The 21875-nt window shown below is 39.7% G+C and overlaps 1 protein-coding gene across 2 annotated transcripts; it reads left to right on the plus strand.

Moving 5' to 3' along the window:
- Positions 1-14660: 14660 nt before the first annotated feature.
- On the plus strand, positions 14661-19894 carry cnga3a (cyclic nucleotide gated channel subunit alpha 3a). 2 transcript variants are annotated; one of them, XM_030083795.1, is made up of 7 exons: positions 14661-14739; positions 16638-16811; positions 17128-17187; positions 17674-17901; positions 18031-18132; positions 18216-18322; positions 18408-19894. In XM_030083795.1, the coding sequence occupies exons 1-7, from the start codon at positions 14696-14698 to the stop codon at positions 19802-19804; spliced, it is 2112 nt and encodes a 703-aa protein (XP_029939655.1). In that variant the 5' UTR covers positions 14661-14695; the 3' UTR covers positions 19805-19894. The 2 variants fall into 2 exon arrangements, with proteins under 2 accessions (XP_029939655.1, XP_029939656.1); XM_030083796.1 differs by having other exon boundaries at positions 16683-16811.
- Positions 19895-21875: the final 1981 nt, after the last annotated feature.

Consider the following 21875-nt stretch of genomic DNA (forward strand, 5'->3'; position numbering starts at 1 on the left):
GTATTTTTAAAGCAGAGAAGTGGCTCTACGTGACTTTTTTCAGTTTGAAAACTGTCTTTGATGTAGACAGTGACACTCTGTTACTTCAAAAATCAATAATAGCACCATTGAAAACCAATCATACTCATCCAAACTTTAAATAACAGTTAGCAGGGGATCTGTAACACTGACGAGGAACTTATTCTTCACTTCTGACTAGCAGAACCGTCCAAAACAACAGCCACCAGACGACATCTGTGACATGTTCAAGCTTCGAATGAAGCATCTGATCCTCATGATTCACCTAAACTAAACAGAGCTGAAAAAACAATCTCTCAATGAAAGCAAAATGAAATGAAAGAAAAAAAACTGCACTCATGTGAGATTCAGAACTGTCTGAGTTCTATTTCTTTTCTTTACATTAATTAATCGCTATTAACTCAATTCACAGCGACGACATTCATTTTAACACGATTATGCATTTCTGGAGGGTCATTTAAGAACCAAGCTATAATGCAAATCAAATGAATCCTGAAATAAGTTAAACCTTTTAATTGTCAGCTATGATGTTTCAGTTATTCTTTGCTGATCATGAAATTCATTTAATTCATCAGTCTTCTGTGCTGGTAGTGCAAAGGCAAAAAGGTGACAACTGGAAAAAGCCACTTTAAATTCTGAAATAGTCATCAGTTCATCAAAGAGCAAACAGTCAGTCTAACACATGCACATAAAACTCCTTCAGTCACCAATGAATGTCTTTACCTAAGGATCTGCCTCTGGTTTGACATTTATAACACAAACAAACGGCCTGGAAGCCATCACTGCTGACAACGTGCTGCACGTCGGCCCTTCTGCAGCGGCTCCCGATCAGCCTCTCATTCACTCAATAGTTTATGTCACCTTTACTATTGTTCACATCTGTTATTTTCCATTATGAGGTGAAAAATTTCACCAAAATTTTGCATGGCATCCGAAACACGTCACCGAACGACGAAAAGTTCAAGTGACAAACGAAATGCAACAAATGAAACTGCTAGAAGGTCAAAATGGTTTGATACGATGAGAAAAAGGCAGCGATTCCTGTAAATGAAGTGTTTTTAGATTTTATAAACACAATGTTGAGTTGCAGGGTGATGGCCATGGAGAAGACAGGACATGGCTGGACAGGGCACACACACACACACGCTCAGTCTTGTATTTCTATCCTTGTGGGGACCTTCCATTGACTCCCATTCATGTCTAGCCCCTAACCCTGACCCTTACCCTAACCCTAACCCACACCACAACAAAGCCTAACCCTAAAGAAATGTTTTTGCACTTTTACTTTTTTCAGTAACAACAACATGGTCAAGAAAACACTGTTTCTCCTACTTAGGACCGGAAAAAGGTCCCCACAAGGCACGTCGTTCCACGTTTTGCTATCCTTGTGGGGACATTTGGCCCCAACGAGGATAGAAATACGAGAACACACACACACACACACACACACACACACACACACACACACACACACACACACACACACACACACACACACAGGCTTGCATATTTTAAAACAAAAAAGTCACATATTAACCTCATGGGGGTCTGTAATCCCTCCCTCTGGAGAACGTGCTGCACGTAGGCCCTTCTTCCAGGTCTTTCTATCAACTACTTATTTAGACGAAAAACATGTTATCTCATCATTGCTCATCTTTATCATCTCCCATTTTGTGGTGACAAATGTACGTCTTCAATAAAAGTTCCATAGTTTGTCCACTCAAACTTGTGTCACATCCTCACTTGTCAAAAAAATGACGAAAGAAGTGGTGAAATTGGTCTAAACAAAGTTGAAAAAGGCAATGAAACTTTTAAAAAATGGTTGAATATAAAGTCAATTTCAAGCTACCAGTAACGTCGCCCTCATGCTTTTTGACAACAGGACACAGACCTGGGCAAAACCCACACCTGCAAACACACATGCTTGTTAGCAAACTCTACACACTGAGGTGTAGACACAGTGACAGTCAGAATTAAAATGTTAAAAGTAAAGCTACAATATGTACAATTAGAGAAGTAATTAATTCAATGCAAATCACTTGTTTTTATACTGATTACCCTTATCCAGGGTCACAGCCGTGTTTCCTCTTGTCCCATTCACTACAGAGAATATTCAGTATGATCACAAGCAGCATTAGATGTTGATTGCAGCCTTCGATAAGTATTGCATTTAACAATGTCTGCACCATTTTGCTGTATATTGCAAAAAGCTGTTGAGAATTAACAGCACAGCATGCATTTGTAGTAAAATGAAAGTAGAGTAATAGTTAATGGTTGACTGAGGAGCGGTGTTCATGCACAAAAGAGAGGATGAACTAAGATAAGAGCAGACTGGGGACCCTATAGAGGATGATAAAATCTGCTGTTATTTAGGATGGTTGAATTTCTTCCTGTCTTTGACTTCCTGCTCTGTTTGTGGTTCACAAAAAAAAAAAAAAAAAAGAAGAAGAAGAAGTCATCCACTTCAACCCTGAGGTGCAAGTTTCAGTTTTTGGGTCATGTCACAAAAAAGAAGAGAGACAAGCTTGTTAGCAAAAACTTAATTTTACAGGTTTTTGAAGGGTGAAGAAAGATAAACAAGAGTCTGTAAGTCTATATTACTGAAGAACACTTGTGAGATAAGAAAAGTAAACAGAGTTGTTTGATAAAGAAGACAAAGGTTGGTTGTTTTCTGCTGGCTGCAACACCTGCTGCCATTATCAGCCCCCTGTCAATACTTGCTCACAGAGCATCGGCAGTTCATTCTAGTTTTGCAGATTTTTCTTATGATTACTCTGAAAATGACTTACAGGGATAAATTAGATGATTTTGTGCACGGTAATGAACAATGCTGTTTTCATGTAGTTCTTGTTGTTGCTTTTTCTTTTTTTTTTTCTTTTTTACTCTATAAGCAAGTTAACTGATTTGAATTGATGCTATATAAATGAAATAGAGACATTTGTTGTAACTCGTGGTCGTTTGAGATAGTTTCACTCTGTACTTGATGGATGAATTGAGACTGGTTGATGAGATTATTGCTTGAATGAGAACTTCAATGGTTGTACCCCTGAGGATGTTTACTTACGTTTATGATATTTGCCTGGGTGACAGATAAATTAAGCCATAGTGGAAACAGGCTGAGCGAGAGGCAACATCTCCACTAACATCCAGGAACACATTTTTGACAGCGCATATCACCTTACATCATGCAGGAATGTCCACTGTCAGGTTTCTGTGAGACAACATGTGCTTCTGTTTGAGCCGATGAACACCTGTAATATCATTAATATTCACCGATGCCAAAGTCAAAGAGGGCCGGGGAGCAGTCTGTCCAGATGCTGCTGCTGACGGACCTGGATGATCTGGAGCGCTGGGGGATGTGACCGGGACACTGCTGGAAGGCTGCAAGAGCACAGGGAAGGAAAAGGAATTCATTCATACACAGTAAAACACCTGCACACGTTCATTTCATGAGATACTAACAATACCTTCTTTTCATGGAAACCGCAGCTACGTGTTTGCGTCTGGCCAAACAAAGATGATTGTCCCCTCAGCTGCATCGGGCATTTCTCAATCTAGAATACAATTTGAATCTATCTTATAATACCTCACACTTTTTGTTTAATTAAGTTTATTCTTAATAAATGCACACTGAATGCTGATTATTCTGTCCAACGTTACCTTCACATAAAGATCATGCCACTTTTTTGGCGTGGTGCTGCTCTGTTTCCTGCCTCAGAGGGCCGCAAACACAAATAAACATCATTGGATGATCAGAAACAAACTTGTTTGAGCCCGATTAAGACTGCCGCAGAGCCACAGAAGCTGCGCTTTTCAGCTGTCCGTGGACCGGAAATCACTTTATGGCAGGGAATCACTTTTTGGCACCACACCCCACTCACCACGCATATATATGTCAGCAGCTCCTTCTCACTGGATATTATTCAGCTTCTTTCACAGAAAAATACACAAGTTTGCCCTGGAAGTGTGATTGAGCAATTGAAAATGTATTGTTGTCAGGTGACACGTGCAATAAAAGCGCTTTTCTAAGTCTCATATTTACCAAAAAATAAAAAAGCCAGCTTTATTTTCTCAGTCATAGTTCTCAATCCTGCCAAGTCATTTCATTACATTTCATTTTCCATGACAGAAGGTTTCATATATGAAGGAAATTCATCATCAAGCAGTAAAACTATGTTTTCCATTCAGGAATATTGATTCATGAATTAAACATTGACCAAAGGTTAGTTCTAATCACCCAGGGAGTCATTACTCTTACAGTCTATCATTAGTCCAAAAAGGATGGAGATTATTGGAGGAATCTGTGGAAAGAGCCAATCATGACCATCCAGTCAAACTGCTTTGTTTTGACACCAGAGCTCAGTTTTCAGGCACTTGATGGGTTCACGTCATTTAAGATGTGAAAGTATTGCTTCTGCTTTTGGAGCTCAGGAAAATGAATGACAGGACAGTTAGATCAAATGTCTTTGACTAATCACATGATGGGTCTGGGGATTGCTTTGGCTACAGATTTAAATGGATTAGGACTGATAAATGTTATATTTGAGGCTAAATTCCTCATGTGATGAGAGACAACCATTACGATCCAGGAAGTGAACGACAGACCAAAGACCTTCTGTCTTCCAGACCTCCAGAGACCAAGATCTGCTCTGCAAATCCATCTAACTTTATTACCAAGTCAGTATTAATGTCAGCTGCTTTTTTCTTGTTGTTAATGGGATGAAGTGAATATGAGACAGTTCTAGACTGAAGACCGGGGTTATTTTGCTGATGTGTGTGTTCAACACGTGCTTCTGTTTGAGCCAATGAGTCTGAAACAAGCTTGGACTGACACACTCACACAGTGCACGTTCTGAGCGATTTCCAAATTTAACAGCCTACATTATATATAGATTAGCTTATAAAGTAATACTGACTGAACATTTTCTTGCGGTGTGATTAATTTGCACTCTGCGATCGGTAGCAATAGATGCACTTTTTACATTGCATTTACCGCTGAGTGGTTTTAACATTATAATGTACTGTTAGTACAGATGTTATTGTGTGGTAGACCAACAAACCTTTACTGAGCAGCATCTGGTTTAAAAAAATGAATTAAAATCTGACAAGAAAGCATTGTTTTTGGGATCAAACAAAAGGGATCCTGACAGTAAGGTTCCTGATATTTGGACTTGGTACTGATTTTTTTTTCTGTATTTTTGATAATTACATTAGGTAGACACAACACTCACGAATCAATACTGCTATGCATAGATATCCTTAGCTTTGTATGAGACAGAAAACAGAAGAAAAAAAAAGCCATATAGTTGCAGGAAAGCCATTGTTGGGCCAGGAAGTGTAATCTCCTAAATGTTCTGCAGAGGGCAGACTGGTCCTGATTTTGATCCTCAGAGGAGAGAATCTTAGCAGTCCCCACTCTAAATCTAATGAAAGATACAATGCCGCAGCGCAACCTCATTTTATGCAGTTATACAACATTTTGTGAGTGTTATGTTGCTGAAGTAAAAAAAAAAAAAAAGAAAAAAAAAGTGATACATCAAGACTATGAAAACTTATTACTTCTATTACGTCCTCAATGTACTCAAATGACCCTGGAAATTCACCTCCTTCATGGGTACAAAATTCAACACATCTTCTGAACCAAATGCACATTTTCAGATAAATATCCTTTGGGCTAAACAATTCAATTGATTTCTATAGTGGAAAATGCATCACAGTCATTTCAAGAAAGCCTGTACAGAGGAAAAACAAGCATAAGAACAACCAATAAATAATCTCTGACAATCAGTAGAAACTAGTAACTTTAAAGCCTCTCAAATTAAATAATAAATAGGCTCTCATGTCAAGTCTTAGCGTAGAAATTAAAAAAAGAAGTAATTATGAAATGATAACAAGCAACTCTTCTGTTTTAGAAACTGCAGATCTTCTTGTATTTTCAGTGTGATGATATGAATGGAGCAGTGTGCAAACCACCAGTGAGAATGAATCAATGCCCATTAAACATTTCAAGAATTTGAGAAACTCTCCAGTTGAAAAAAAATGTCCCACATAGCCGTTTTAAAGACCTAAAGTCTTATTCAGTGAAGACTTTCCTTATTTTAACCAACTTAATCATTTTATTGGCTCTTTGTGCCTCTGTAGGAAAAAAACCCAGTGTTTTTCACTTTATCTGACAATGATTACAATATTAAGGCTGATGAACATTACTAACGCCTGACAATGCCTGTGTTTTCTTTCTGATAAAGCACCCTCTCCGTTCTCAAGTTTTCCAGGTGAACCTGAGTTAGTTTTCTGTGTAGGTCTCTGATAAAAGGATTGATCAGCCAATCACATGCAGCACAAATCACAACATTTACAAATGAATGTCAAATGTGATAGAGACTGGTGCTTGTGCTCAGCCACTGCTGCTGACGAGAGACTGATTATTGATTATCCTGCAGGCAAAACGACTACTTTTTTAGAGGACTAGGAAACAAACACAGAAACAAATCAATGGGAAGCAACAAGTAGGCTTTCATTAAAGATGCTCGCCCCCCTCCCCCCTCTGACTCTGGCAAAGACTCACAATTTTGTCCTTGAGGTTGTTATGGCAACTCGGGGTGAGTGTTTGGCGTATGAGAAATCATCTCCATCGCCGTTTGGAATATAAGGGTGATGAGGCACAAGCAATCATCCGACAGGGCGCAGCTCATCAGCTCAAGAGGACTCACAGCGGGACCACACACACTTAAGCTGACGCTGGCTGCCCAGACGCATCTGAGGGCTTGCTCATTACGGCGCTTGTGCTCTAATTTAAATCACAGGAATGCTCATGATATCCTCCAGGGTTTTTGCTGTTAAACACGTTATTGGTCTGTTTTGGACCGTAGATGAGACACAAGTCTGAGTCTGAGCCCTTCTTTATGCTTTCATGCTTTGAGCTTCGTCTTCACTGTGAAAAAATGCAGCACTAATAGACCAGTGCAGTCTGGACTCTGGACTTCCAAGGAACGTCTCAGGATAACGCCATCTGTGCAGCAACACCGTGAAGTGGTGTGCACACACATTAGCCACCATGCAGACACAATAGCTCTGCTTGCTGAAAGGATGAGCAGCAATATAACATCTCATGGAATATCACCAACATGGCAGCAATTAATTAATCCCTCACACACCTGTGCGACACAGGGTTGATCACTTTACAAAAACAGATAAAAGCAGAACATTACAGTGAAGCCAAACGCTGTTAGACACAAAAACCCTTGTAAATGGATAAAAAAAAAAAAAGCAGTGACCTTCATTTTGAAGATGCTAAAACACCATCTTATTATAGTGTTCTTTGTCCTGAGTTTGACAGCTGTGATCTCTGCATCCTCCTTACAGGCTGCTCAGGCCTCAGGTTGGATACTGGATGTTTGAAAGTCTCAGTAATATAAATATAGTGCTATCTCTAAGGCATGCCCATTGCTCAGCTTTGCACATCATTTGATTTTTGCCGTTGTTGTGCTTTATTTTAGCGGTGCTTTATTTAGCTGCTGGAGGCAGCAATTTCCTTCTCTTTGAGTCTTTTTTTGAAACTCCTCCCCACGCACTGACCCTCCCACAAGCACTTCAGCAGTTGATTGCAGACAATGAGCTGAAAACAGAATAACAATCCTGTTTGATTATCGGGGTGAGTCTGCAGTGTGGCTCGTTAATTCCGCATGTACACACAACCTGCTCACACTGTCCCATTGTCCTGGCTGAGAGCTTGCTTTGGCTGTGGGCCTGGGGAGCAGCTTTGTCTGGCAGTTTCATGCTACTACGTTCTCACCTGTCCACTGCATTCATTTTGAGCCATAAGTAAAATAAAAAAGAAATTGCTGACCCCAAAACATTGTATTTTTCTTCAACAGCGATGCATCCATCCAGCCACGGTTTCCGGTGTGTCTGTGAAAAGACCGTAAAGTACCTCCAATAATTAGAAAAGATCAGCAGACAACTCTTAAAGATTGTATTTTCAGATGAAGCTATTTCATAAACATCCTCACAACATTCTTCCTTCTTTCTTCGATTCATGCCTCTGCTATCTTTTCCTGCTGCTGACATCCAGACATTCATGATGTTGCTAAGTCAATAAAACTTTTCTTTCAAAGTGCAGGTCTTCCATAAAATATCGTCTACCTGTGTGTGCATGTGTCCACCTTTCTACTCACTCTGTCTGTCTGTATTTGTGAAGTATGCTTTCACAAAAGTAAATTCCAATTGTATCCAAATTTAATCAAAATTAGCTGCTTTGCAATAACTCTGAACGTCTCTCATCTTTCAGCACTATCCTCACCTTCTTCTCCTACTTCTTCTTTTGTTCCATCTCAGAGAAAGCCAGCTGGTCAGGCCTTCACCTCCCTGCTGAACGGCTGAGAATAATGAATTACGAGGATAAGAGGCTCACTGGTTGACAAAGGCAATCTAACATGCATGATATAAATGCACCGAAGGGTAAGTTGGGTTGATGGGATGCAGTAAAACCCTCGTGCTTTCTGGCAGATGTATGAAGACAGATTCAACAGATCACTGTTCTGCGGGACTGATTCTAACGTGTTTGTGTTATTATTATTTTTAACAGATGGTGAAAAGAATAATAATCAATTCTTTATTATCTATACTGGCTTTGAATGAAGCTTTCGTGCGTATTTGGTGTTGTCTGTGACAGTTGGTTTGACTAATAAGGCCACTATCCAGCAGCTCACTGTGCACAGCATAAGCACCTTTTCTGTATATCTGGATTGCCCTAAACCCACTCTCAGCAAGGACAATCCTAAAGTCCATTACCTGAGCTTACTCCCTTCGGTTTATTATGACAATAGATCCACAACAAAAGAAACATCAGCAGGTTCAGCAGCTGCATTGTTCAAATCTAATATTACATGAATCTGTATCAACAATCTAATAAAAACATACATATCTAAGTGCATATGGAGGTAGTCGCATACTTCATGCTGAAATGACAGCAGAGAAGACTGTGTCTAACTGAGCATTAATTTAATGTGATAACAGCACAAAAGGGAAAATGTTCTACTGCTTTAAGTGAGGGGGCATTAGTTGGCTGAAATAGGCACTCAAGTCAAAGCTGGGATTAGTGGCGCAGCTCCATATACTGCCGAGGGATTTCTCTTTTAACCTTATGGCTGCAGGTGATGTGCAGAGGGGCGGGGGGCGCTGAGGTTGTACGGTGAGCCAATGATGCTTCTCTCTTTCTCACCGCTCATCCAGTGGCTGAATTCACTATAACATGGCCATTCAGGTACCATAGTCCAAAGCCACATGATGTCTGGATGAGCTGTTTAACCTTCCCAGTTCACACAGTTTCAGGACTAAATGGAAAAGCTTTTTCTTCAACGTACCGAGCAGGAAAAGTACATATGAAATCAGTATTTCTTTTAGACCTAAGATGCTTTAACCTGATGAAGCAGAACAAAGGAAGATGCACAGAATAAGACAAGATAGACTTTATTCATCCCACTATGGAGAAACTGAAGTTTTGAACAGTAATAGCTAACAGACAGTAACAGAGGAAGATTAAAAACAGCAACACAAAGTAAGTATAAAGCAACATGCACACCGAAAAGGAAACAGCATCTGTACCAAAATTCATCATGTAGAGAAAAGTCCTTATATAACAGTGAGCAACCACTATGGGGCACCCTGGGAGCCACTGAGGTCAAGGATCTGTCAGCTGCAGGATTTGAACCTGCAAACCTGTGTTCACCGGTCAGCTTCTACTAAGCAATGTCACAGAGGCTCCTGATGAGCAATGCCTGGACTGGAGTCTCACAGTGTTGTCCTGTTTGTTACTGAAACAGTTCAGACCTGGTGCATTCTTAATAATTACATGTTTAGGCAGCGTGGTGGTGTAGTGGCTACCTTCTTCATATTCCACCCTAATCTGGGACATTCTATGTGGAGTTTGCATGTTATTCCAATGCATGCATGGCTTTTCTCCAGCATGCACGTGAGGTTAATGTGAGTCCGTTGTGGGTGTGATTGTGACTGTGTCTCTGGCGACCTGTCCAGAGTGGACCCTGTTTTTGCTCGTTGTTAGATGGGATTGGCGGAAGTGACCTCTGACCCTGAACTGGATAAAAGGGTAACAGAGATGAACAAGATGAGTGTAATTTGTACAGTTTGCAAGGTTGATTCTCTTTGATGAAATGAATTATGATGTCAGGATTTTTTAATCATAGTGATATAAATTAAAGCTCGGGTTGGCGATCTTGGAAAACTAGTGTTAGCATGTAGCATCTCCCCAAGGCTCCGCCTAGCTAGCTCCGCCCAGCTCCCACCCCATTGGAGGAGCTCCCATTGGGAGCGGAGACACGGAGACGTTCGCGGTGTGCGCGGTGCGCGCAGCGCTTCCGTGTCCAGTGCGTTCCTGGCATAACCTGTCCTCGGCGCTTCGTTTCTTCGTTTTTCTTTATTTGCACTACGCCAAGTTATGGCGCACTCAACGGCAAGTAAACCCCCAAACATTCTTCTCCGCCATTCTGCAACGACGCTCCGTCCTTCTACGCGCGCACTGAACCAGGGTCAGTGCACGGGTACATGTACGCGCAGGGGGCAGGTCGAACGGCGAAGGGATTTGATTGGTTTAAAAAAAGGTGTCCCCTCAAGACTATTGGTTGCTGTTTTTCCTGTTTTACTCCTGCTGTAGATAGCGGATATTTTCCAAACCACTTTAAACACACGCTATGAATTGCTTCCCATCGGGTCATAAAGATCATTTTAACCAGTATTTAAAAAAATGCATCTCATTCAAATCGCCAACCCTAGCTTTAATTTTTCTGAAGCTCCTGCCTCCATCATGTCAGCAGCGAGTGAATCTATGACTTTGACAATCTGTTGGTTTTTGTTTGTGTCACCCTTACCCACAATCCAACTGTCTCTGTTCTGTCCTTTCCTCTCTTTCTAATCCAGAACCCCAAACGGAAGAGCAAGTGTCCTCATCTGAGTCTGGTTCTACAGAAAGTCTCCTCTGAGTCTGGTTCTGCAGAAAGTCTACTATGAGTTTAGTTCTGCAGGCTTCTTCCTGTTGAAATAGATTTATTTCTTTCCACTGCTGCTCATGGTTGCTCAGGTGGTCAGTTGTTGGGTTTTCCTTTGTAAAGGTGTCTTTAGATGACGGTCTTGCTTTCTGGCGCTTCAGAAATGAAACTGAGTTCGAGCAAGCCGGCCTTCATCATTGAACGCTTTCTAAATACTCAGTCAGTGTGAGTTTCGTTGCATAGTTGTTAAATGGTGCGAGGCATGGACCTCATTTCAAACACACCCTCCATACCTATGAAACATCCAGTGAGATGCACATGCACGTGTGTGAGGAAGCATGCAGTGATTTGATGAGTGCTGATATGACCAGAGTGAGGGCAGGTGAAGCCATGGGCAGAACTCCTCCCCCTCCTCTGAGTCTGATCTGCTCCTCAGAGCTCCCTGAGCTCCGTCTTCACGCTGCACAGACTCCTGAGACAATCATGGACAGAAAGCACCGACTCTTCGGGTGACTGCACACTGGGAATAAGAGGGGATATTACACTGCTGGATCAAATACCACCGACCACAAAATACTGAGAAACTACTTGACTTGATTTTTTTGTTTTTTGTTTTTTTTGTTTTTTTGTATTTTGAAAAATGGGATTGTATCGCAGGAGTGATGGATGGATTGATGCTTTGATCAGCTTGAAAAACTGAATAAGGCTTCAAACAGGTGACTGCTTTCATTCTTCTATCAGACAGTTTTACTGTAGTTTGAAGGGAAGATTGAATTTATTGGAAAAAATCTGGTTTTTTAAGGATATGTGGCTACAGTGAGGCAGGACATAGCAGAAACACTCAACTCAATGACAGTTTTATTCAGGTTTAACTTAAAACATCTAACAAAACTCCAGGATGCCTGTGTGTACAGTTTGCATCGAGCTGCTTTCAATTATAGTGCTATCCTATTAAGTTTATACCTGTTTGATTTAAGAAGAGATTTGTTAGTTGTTGTGTTTTTTTATATTTCATTTAAAAAAAATACTAATGACAGGACACTCATAGGGAGACATATAGAGACCTGACCCCAAGACATAAATCTCTTAGTCAGCCTTGAGCCATGTGTGCCACAGAGAGCTAATCTCAAGGGGGAAAAAGTCCATCAAACAGAAGAAACAATACCGTAACAACTACAGAGACCATACATTTTTAAAGATTTACCGTCAGCTGATAACTCATATAGTGTTTTCCTTCAATTTCTCCCTCACTACATTCAAATCAGAGTTTTCCTGCACAGACACTGTAGTATCCAGTACGTTTGCTGAAGGACCTTTGTTTCATCTCCTCCTTGCACTGTGAAATAACACTATGCTGTGCAGTGACAGCCTTCCCAAAAAGTTTCTTCACAAAAATGCAGTTTAATAGAAACAAAAGCTACTAAGCTTGAAAATAACAGAACATAGAGGTACAGTTGTTTTAGAATATAATAGAAAACTAATTTTCCCAAAGCAGGTGTGAAACTTGCAAATATTGTGGACTTAATTTTCAAATTGGAAACTTTTAAATGTATTACTTTAAATTATTAAGTGTACCTTGTAAGAGGTGTAAACCCAATATATAGTAGCTCAAAATATTTGATATCATGAAATCAGACTTTTATTCAAGTTAAGAGGTTAACACCAAAAAATAAAAAAGTGCCTAAAATGTTTGTATTGTATATGTTTAGGAAATGACAAAACAATTCATAATTGTTTAAGATGCACCAGCAGATACCAACATCACACCACTAGTAGAGTAAAGTTTGTATTTTATTCTTGTTCTTTTCGAATGAACCTTGATAAAAATTGCAGAATGTATTTCTGCAAAACAGCACATTTTATGCAGGACAGTAGTACCACGTAGTGCTTATCATGAGACAACAGGATGTGAGAGCTTTTAAAGGAAACACAGAGTGAGACTTTTTAAAACTATAATCTTGAAATACTTTGTCCTTTTACTCAGCTTGACCAAAATATTTTTTATTCTATATAAACAGCATGTATGAATGCAATTCATGTTTAGTTTAAAATATCACAAAAGTACAATAAAGCAAGTGTTAAAAGTGCCACAAACATCAGGCAAGAGTGAAAACAGTCAATTTAAGTGTATTCCAAGGAGTGTCTATAAAGTGTTAACTTTTACTAACAAGTGCTGATGGTCAGGGTCTGCAGCTTGATGATGATGATGATGATGATGATGATGATGTAATGTGTTTGGTGCACACACACACACTCACACACACACACACACACACACACTGGCTTTTACCTTTTGTCACCCTTCAAGCAATCAGCTTCTTGGCAGTTCTGCCAGAGTGATTTGATTTAGTGGGGGTTGCTTAACTCCCTGGTATTAGCACTAATCTGGAGGAGTGCACGTGTTACAACCATCGGTGCTTCCCAGAGATCAGCGAGTCATTATTTACCACTAGACCAGACCAAACACATAGATAAATGAATAAATACGCGACATTAATAACTTTAACTGTCTCGACACACGAAAACGGTATTCGGACATCAGCGCTCGGAAAAGCACCATAAATATTTAAAAACTGCCTCACAGTAGTTTTTTTCAGTCAAAGCTGTTTTTTTCCTGAGGCAGCAGATCTGCATGTTTCTCCAGACTGTCCCTCCTCAGCCACGTACCTGTACCTGCTCCTAATGAGGTGTCCTAATAGACTTAACCTGCTGCATACATCACCCAACATAGCAGGTACAGTACACTCTAGCACTGCAAGATTAGTTATTTTAGAGCCAGCTGATGGTTCACAGAGAGAGAGCACTGATCTTGTTTAGAGTTTAAGGACATAATCAGGGTTTATTTTTAGGTGCTACTCTCAGACAGACTGGGAAAAGTGGCGCTCAGTAAACACACCAAGACTCTCCTGAGTCAGGCCTTTTTTTTAAAGAAAAAAGATTTGATTCAATGGTGTAACCATACCTTAACTTAGCATGAGATGCATGTCACCATTCAAACATCATCATTATATATTAATGGAAAAAATGCTTAAATAAAAGAGGTAGATAAACACAAGTCCGATGTAAATAGATTAATGTGCTATGACATGACGATAAAAACATGCTTCATATTAAATATGGTGATTTAGGATCCATTGGTAAGATTTGATAATATTATTGCATTACTGGGTTTGCATGTTCGATTAAATTGAAACTTTTGAACAAAGACAATGCAATAAAAGCACTGGTCATCATTGATGGATTTGATTACAGGGGGGAAGATCTTTTGCAGTCAGACTAACAGAAAACATAAGTTTTTGTGCCTTGATATTTCAGTCTGACTGATTCCTCTGTATCGGTGATCTCAGGGCCAGCAGAGCCAGGCTGGACGAGATGGCAAAAGTCTGCAGTGAAACCTCCCGTTTGTCCAGACAGCGGCTGTCCAACAACACGTCCGATGATGAGCTAGCTGTCATCGAAAATGGGGACAGCAGGTCTGAGATTTCCAGCAACACTAGCAGGAGCTACAAATTCTCCCAAACCATCACAGCGTTGTCTGTTTTTACCACTTTCTGACTGTTGTTGTGTTCTGAATTTTGCCTGACTGGCAGTATTGCCAGATCTGGTCACTGTAAATGTTTCTACATGTGCTGCTTTGCAGGAATCACTCATTTTGTGAGGACAACTCTGAAGTTGCAATGTCTCACAGAGACTCATTTGCTGGTGCCGGAGCCATGGCCAGGTAGGCATCTGTAGCACTGTTGATCAGTAGCGGACTACTTAAGTAGTGAAATAATTCCCATAATAGTTGCATTTGATTTTTTTTTAAATGTTAGGTGATGAACATCCTCTAAATCGGTTTGACGTTCCTTCAACTACACATACCAGTGTCAGACCTCAGCCCAGCATGTATGAGACAGCTGAGAGTACAAGCAAAGGGTGTAACACACCTTCATGTTTGCATTAGCAATTGCGTGATGTAGTTTTTGTTGCAGAAATAACAGTTTGTAAAGGCTGAAGGATTTCACCACTTGGCTATATACAGGGAAACACCATGTCTTGGGTGACAGTACTTTTCATGATGAGGCTTTAAGGATTTACTGCCCAACAGCTTAAAAATGTTGAGAGGATGGAAGGCCACCTTTTCTTCCCTGTTTTCATCATAATAGATAGAAGGAAACAGAGATCATATTGTTACTTTTTGATGAACTTTTTTTCCTCAAAAGAGAGGTCTGGCAGAAAATAACCAATTCTACAAAATTGCTTTTTAGCTCCTGATGGATTTGTTGAGATTAATGTTTACAGATGTTCAATCATTGGGGGAATTAGTTGAGACAAAAGCTGTATACCTCAATGTGCATTTAGCAAATAGAGACTGAAAAAATTGTTGATTGATTCAGACTGAATCAAGTTTTGGACCAGACGATGACTTTTAGCTCAAAAGATATAGTGAAAAACACAGATTAACCACAGCAACCTGTTTAGAAAAAAGACTTCACTGAGACTGAAGTTAAGAAAAGCATCCTTTAGTTTATGACTTAAATAATTACAGTTGTTGCGTTTCTGAACAACTCAAAGGAACTGTATGATTTTGTTATTGTTAGTCATACTTTTGTGATTATGTTCCCAAATGATCCCAGAGTTTTTTGTTTTTCATAAGTATTTTGTCACATATGTAAATGTTTGATCTGGTGGTTAGGGTTAGGGCTTTGAAAAATGAAGCTAAAATGTTTTGAATAGGAAGAAAAATGCTGGAGTGATGAAGAGATTAAAAAAGACAGTGTTTCTGTCTTGTGAACATTATGGAAAAATTAATGCAATTAAATGCTTGTTATTTAATGTTTTCTTACAATAATGTTATCTTTTGATCCATTTAATCAATGATAGACTTTCTTCAATTCGATCAGCCTCTATGTTTACAACCTTTGATTACGTGGTTTATTCACAGTCACATTGTAAACACGAACATCTACCAGTACTTAGATCAGAGTTGTCCAGCATACAGGCTGGGTGCCGAACAGAAATGCTTTCACAAAGTTACTTCTGTTTGTGATGTATATATTTATGATTTCAGTGTAGCAGACAGAATATGATACTAATGAGCCGAGCTCAAAGATCAGGGATGGATCAACAAATGGTCCTCCGAACGTAGCATAAACATCAAAACCATCCTGACCTGATTAGGTTTGCTTTACGATACTTTATGCCTGGACAAATGAGAATATGCATAACAACCCATAGTCAATAGTGCAAAATGTGGAACATTGGAGACATTTAGTTGCCTTTTGCATCAGCAGACATCATTCACAAATGTCATATTGTTGAAACTACACTTATTTTTCTTTAAAAGATTAAACTTTCTAAGGTCTTGTAAAAAGAAATATAATTACATGTCTTTTTTTAAGGATAGCTTTATAACTGAAACAAGGGCAAAGAATATAAATTCTTAATGTATAAGATTAGTATGCCAGAATTTTGTTGGTCTGATTTGCTTACATTCAAAATAGGCTGCATGCGGCACGTGACTGTGCTGAAATGACTTTGACAGGCTTGCATTTGATGTTCTGTAATACGACCTTGTACTGTGTGTAGTTTAGATAGGTGTCACTTTGTGCTGCTTTGCCTCCTCTGACCCTCTAGACTGTCTTACTTCTTCTTCATGCTGCGGAATTGGGCGTCTCACAGAATGAAACCTGAAGAAGAGAGACATGACTCTTTCCTCGAGCGTTTCAGAGGCCCTGAGCTCAAAGTCACGTCCAGTCGACACAGCAATGCCCCGTCTGTGGACAACAACGACACACTCCGTAAGAGAAAGTAAGCACAGTGCAGCTGCACCGGCACTGACCTGAGAAATCAAGTCGAAATTTTCCCTGTGCTTATTAAAACTAAATCTTTGGCTGAAAGGATCTAAAAAAATCAACGAGGTCTCGTCATTTGCTTTGGTGTAGGGATATACTCCCTGTCTCTTAAATACTTAAATATTGGGCACTGTTCATGATAAATTGTCAGGAATGAACTTTAACTAGGGATTGAAAATCAAACACTGAAATATAAGTTTGGATTTTGGAACTGGAACATCAAAATGGTCAACAATTTAACCTGTAAAATATGCCTTTGTTTCTTCCCCAAGTCTTGCCAATAAATGGCCACTAGCCATGTACAACATGAACAATTGCAACAACACAGACGAGTAAGTGTGTATGTGTACGTTTCTGTCAAAAAGTAGAAAAATAGAAATGTAGACTGTTATTATTTAGAAAAATAACACTTGACTATGACAATAGTGGTGTCTTTTGAAAACTAAAGAAAAACTATTAGCACCAGATTCCCTGCCATTTAATCCCACTTGGCTCCTACATTAGACAGAAATATCCCTTTTGCTTGGTTTTCTTAAAGGTTGTTCGTTTCGTATTATTGCTGTTGTAAGCTGTGATGTGGGCTCTTAAGAGACAAAGTACACAAATGTCCTCCATGCGGCTGATATACTTGTAGCATGTCACCATCTGCTGGACAGATGTTAACCTGCATCAGACCTTCCAACAAAGCTGAAAAAGAGAAAAACTATAAAATAGCTCCCTCCTTCACCTCTTCGTGTAGACTGGTAGCCCCCCAACAGTCCCTCGTAGACCACCGTCGTCCTTTGCAACTCCTTCAAAACTAAACTTGTTATCCGTAGCAAAAAGGAGGACAAAAAAGAGATTCAAAAAGATGACAAAAAGGATGAGAAAAAAGACGAGAAGAAAGACGAGGACAAGAAGGAAGAAGAGAAGAAAGATGAGAAGGATGAGAAGAAAGATGAGAAGAAAGACGAAAAGAAAGATGAGAAGAAAGACGAGAAGAAGGACGAGAAGAAAGACGACAAGAAAGATGATAAGAAAGATGATAAAAAGAAAGAGGAGCCCCCGTGAGTACTTCATGAGATCTATGGCTGCTGGTAAAACTCAGCTACAGAAAGAAACCCTTGACTCTCCTGTGTTCTGCAAAATCTAACGTACACTTGTAGCAACATTATTTCACGTTGGTTTGCTTGCAGGAAAGAGGTGTGGATTATGGATCCAGCCACAGACCAGTACTACAGATGGCTGACAGTCATTGCAGGTCCAGTGTTTTATAACCTGATGATGATTGTAACAAGGTAATATCTCCTTTCACTCATTAAGTTTTATCGACTTGACATGTTGTAGAGTTACTATTGTTTTGTGTCTTGCATTCTTCTAGGGCCTGCTTTAATGAACTCCAGGACAAGTACACAAAACTCTGGATAGTTTTAGACTACACTTCAGACCTCATCTACTATGGAGACACGTTTGTCCGATCAAGAACAGGTCAGATTGTTGAAAACATCTGTTTATCATTATCTGTACATGGCTGATTGGAATTTGTCTTTTAATTTTTGTCTTTGTTCCTCAGGTTACTTGGAACAAGGCCTGCTGGTAAAAGAGTCATCAAAACTGAGAGCTAAATACCGGACGACATCTCAGTTCAAATACGATATGATTTCAATGATTCCCACCGATCTGCTGTTTCTCAGATATGGATTCAACAATCCGGAGTTCAGATTCAATCGTCTCTGCAAAATATCAAGGCTTTTTGAATTCTTTGAGCGGACTGAAACCAGAACAAGCTTCCCCAACATGTTTCGTATCAGTAATCTTGTACTTTATATCCTGGTTATTATTCACTGGAATGCTTGTATGTTTTTTGCTATTTCAAAAACCATTGGTTTTGGGACAGACACCTGGGTATACCCCAATATCAGCCACCCAGAGCATGGCCGCCTGGCAAGAAAGTACATCTACTCCTTATACTGGTCCACACTGACTCTCACCACCATCGGAGAGACCCCTCCACCAGTGAGAGATGTTGAGTTTCTCTTTGTAATTGCTGACTTCCTCACAGGTGTGCTGATTTTTGCTAGTATCGTCGGTAACGTCGGTGCCATGATTTCGAACATGAATGCCTCCCGTGCAGAGTTCCAGGCCAAGATCGACTCCATAAAGCAGTACATGCAGTTTCGAAAGGTCACCAAAGACCTAGAGGCCAGAGTCATCAAGTGGTTTGACTACCTGTGGACTGAGAAGAAGACCTGTGATGAGAAGGAAGTGCTGAAAAACCTTCCCGACAAGCTAAGGGCTGAGATCGCCATCAACGTCCATCTGGATACACTGAAGAAAGTGCGAATTTTCCAGGACTGTGAGGCTGGTCTTTTGATTGAATTGGTGCTCAAGCTTCAACCTCAAGTGTTCAGTCCTGGAGATTACATCTGTAAGAAGGGAGATATTGGCCGGGAGATGTACATCATCAAAGAAGGGAAGCTGGCTGTGGTGGCCGATGATGGGGTAACTCAGTTTGTAGTCCTCAGTGATGGCGCATACTTTGGGGAAATCAGTATCTTAGGAATCAAGGGCAGTAAAGCCGGCAACAGAAGAACAGCCAACATCCGAAGTGTGGGTTACTCTGACCTCTTTGCCCTGTCCAAAGATGATCTGATGGAAGCCCTCACTGAGTATCCAGAAGCCAAAAAGGCTCTAGAGGAGAAGGGGAAAGCCATCCTGATGAAAGACAACCTGATCGATGAGGCAGTCGCGAATGCTGGCGCTGACCCCAAAGACCTCGAGGAAAAGATCACCAAACTGCAGGGCAACCTCGATGTCATGCAGGGCAAGTTTGCGCAACTAATGGCTGAATTTACCTCCAGTCAGATGAGGATGAAGCAGAGGGTGACGGAAATGGAGAGCAAAGTGAAATCTATACAACCAGAGGACCTGTCTGAAGTGGTGGCTGACAAAGACAAAAAAGTCCAGTAATGTAGGATAAGACAGAACTTTTTCAAGGCCCATGTTTATATCAATTTCTACATCATGGTCAACATCATCATGTGTCAAATTGTGTACAGTGTATGCAGAAAATATATGCATTTTATATGTACTATCACTGACAGCCAGTGTTCATTTTGTCATCACTGACGTTGAGCTAAAGCACTTGTGTATGCAAAAAATGGCTTTTGTAGCCTTAGAGTAAAGATGGATGTTTGTTTTTCCTGATCAGTAATGCCAATATTCCCCGAGAAAATCCGATAAGTATGAGGCAAAGCTAAAGATGCTACTACAACATCCATTTGATACTGTAAAATGATGTACAAAATAAGTTGAATTGCCAGTCCTGTTTATAAGTAACTGTCAGCATACACTATAAGTTGTAAATCTAATGTGAATAAATATTAAAATGTTCTTATACTCAGATTGTGTCGAAATTGTGATGTTGTTCATGAGAAAGTTCTCCCAAGCACTTAAACTGTAGGCATTTCATTTGCTCCTTTACAACTGTTTTCCACAGTGCATTTCAAAAACATGCTTGAAGAGGGAATAAATGTAGATCTTTGAAATTGGGTTGAACTGCTAGAGGCAGATGTGTCAAATACATTTAATTTTGTCTGCCACATACTGTCCAATTTCATCCTGAGTGGGTTGGACCTGTAATAAAGTGCTATAATAACCTTAAAATTTGAACTTTAAAGATTTTATTTGTCGTGGTGCAGCATGTACATGATGAAAAAATCATTTTTCCCAAAACAAATAATTATGACAGAAAATTACTACAATATCTATATGAGACCAATTTTAATGGCTTTCAGGTACAAAATACCAGAAAGATGACTAAAAACAATCTCCTTTTTCTTATGCATTTTGTATGTTTTTACAAACTCACACAGACAAAAAACATGGCACATTCACAGATATAATTACACGCTCATTTCGTATAAACAACCCAGGTAGATCTGAAAGCCCTAAGGGGGTCTATCTTACATACAGTACTTACTCTACGTAAGTGCTGTACGCACTCTATAAATAGATTTCAAACATCAGTATCATAATGTTAAGTGGTTTCCGAGTTTGCAGCAGAGTTGATGGAGAAAGAGAGAACCAGATCAGCCAACTGCTGCCTACAAGTATCGACAACACATATACTGTGAAACCCTGAACACAAGGTGGGATTAATAACGAATACAAACTTTACGGAAATTTGCTCCAAGATGAATTAATTAATGAAAACTTTAAATTTTAGCTCTATGTGACTTCTACCAGGGCCACTGGCGGCCATTTTGAACGTCACGTGACAAACACCGAGAGTAAAGGGCCAATCAAAGAGCAGTATTTCTTCTTCGGTTAACTCACTGGCAGGCGGAAGACAGCTACGCTTACTGCCGCCCTCTAACGGTGTAGAGGAGTCATGGCTGGCTTCACCTCAGGTAAAATTGTAAGACTGAATGTTTTTTCAAATAAAACACAACAAACAAATAACCAACCAAACAAAGCGCGTTGGTCCATTTAGGAACATTTTAAGCTGCTTTCCACAATATCAAGAAAAATATTCTAGATAAAGGTTTAACTAACTAGTTGTCACTATCTAGAAAAATAAACGGAACTAAACAAAAAAAAATACAATAAATAAAAATACAAATTAACTGCAGAAACAACAAAAATGCTCTTTTCAATAACTGTGTCCTCTCTAACATTTCCTTATATTTGGTCTTGTGATTTTGAAACAATCAGTCAATATTTGCAAACACTTTTAATGGCTTTGTGATTGGGTAATACCAAAAAGAAAAAAAGCTCTGTCTGTCTCTCTCTCCCTCTCATTTAATCTATACATTATTGACTCACTTTGTGATGTGATAAAATTTTGACCGTGTTATGGGAAAACATTTTGTCTGCCCTATAACGCAAAATGTTTCTACATTTTGTGCTCAGCATCTTGTTGCATTATTGACCAGTTGCTATATTTGGTGCGTTTGTTACATGTCGGTCTCTTAACAACCCTCCAAACCTCATAGCAGGCAGGATGTTGCTAGCTGTCAGACAGTATGGATTCACTATA

This window comes from Salarias fasciatus, chromosome 23 (genome assembly GCF_902148845.1).
Source record: "Salarias fasciatus chromosome 23, fSalaFa1.1, whole genome shotgun sequence".
Lineage (NCBI taxonomy): Eukaryota > Metazoa > Chordata > Actinopteri > Blenniiformes > Blenniidae > Salarias > Salarias fasciatus.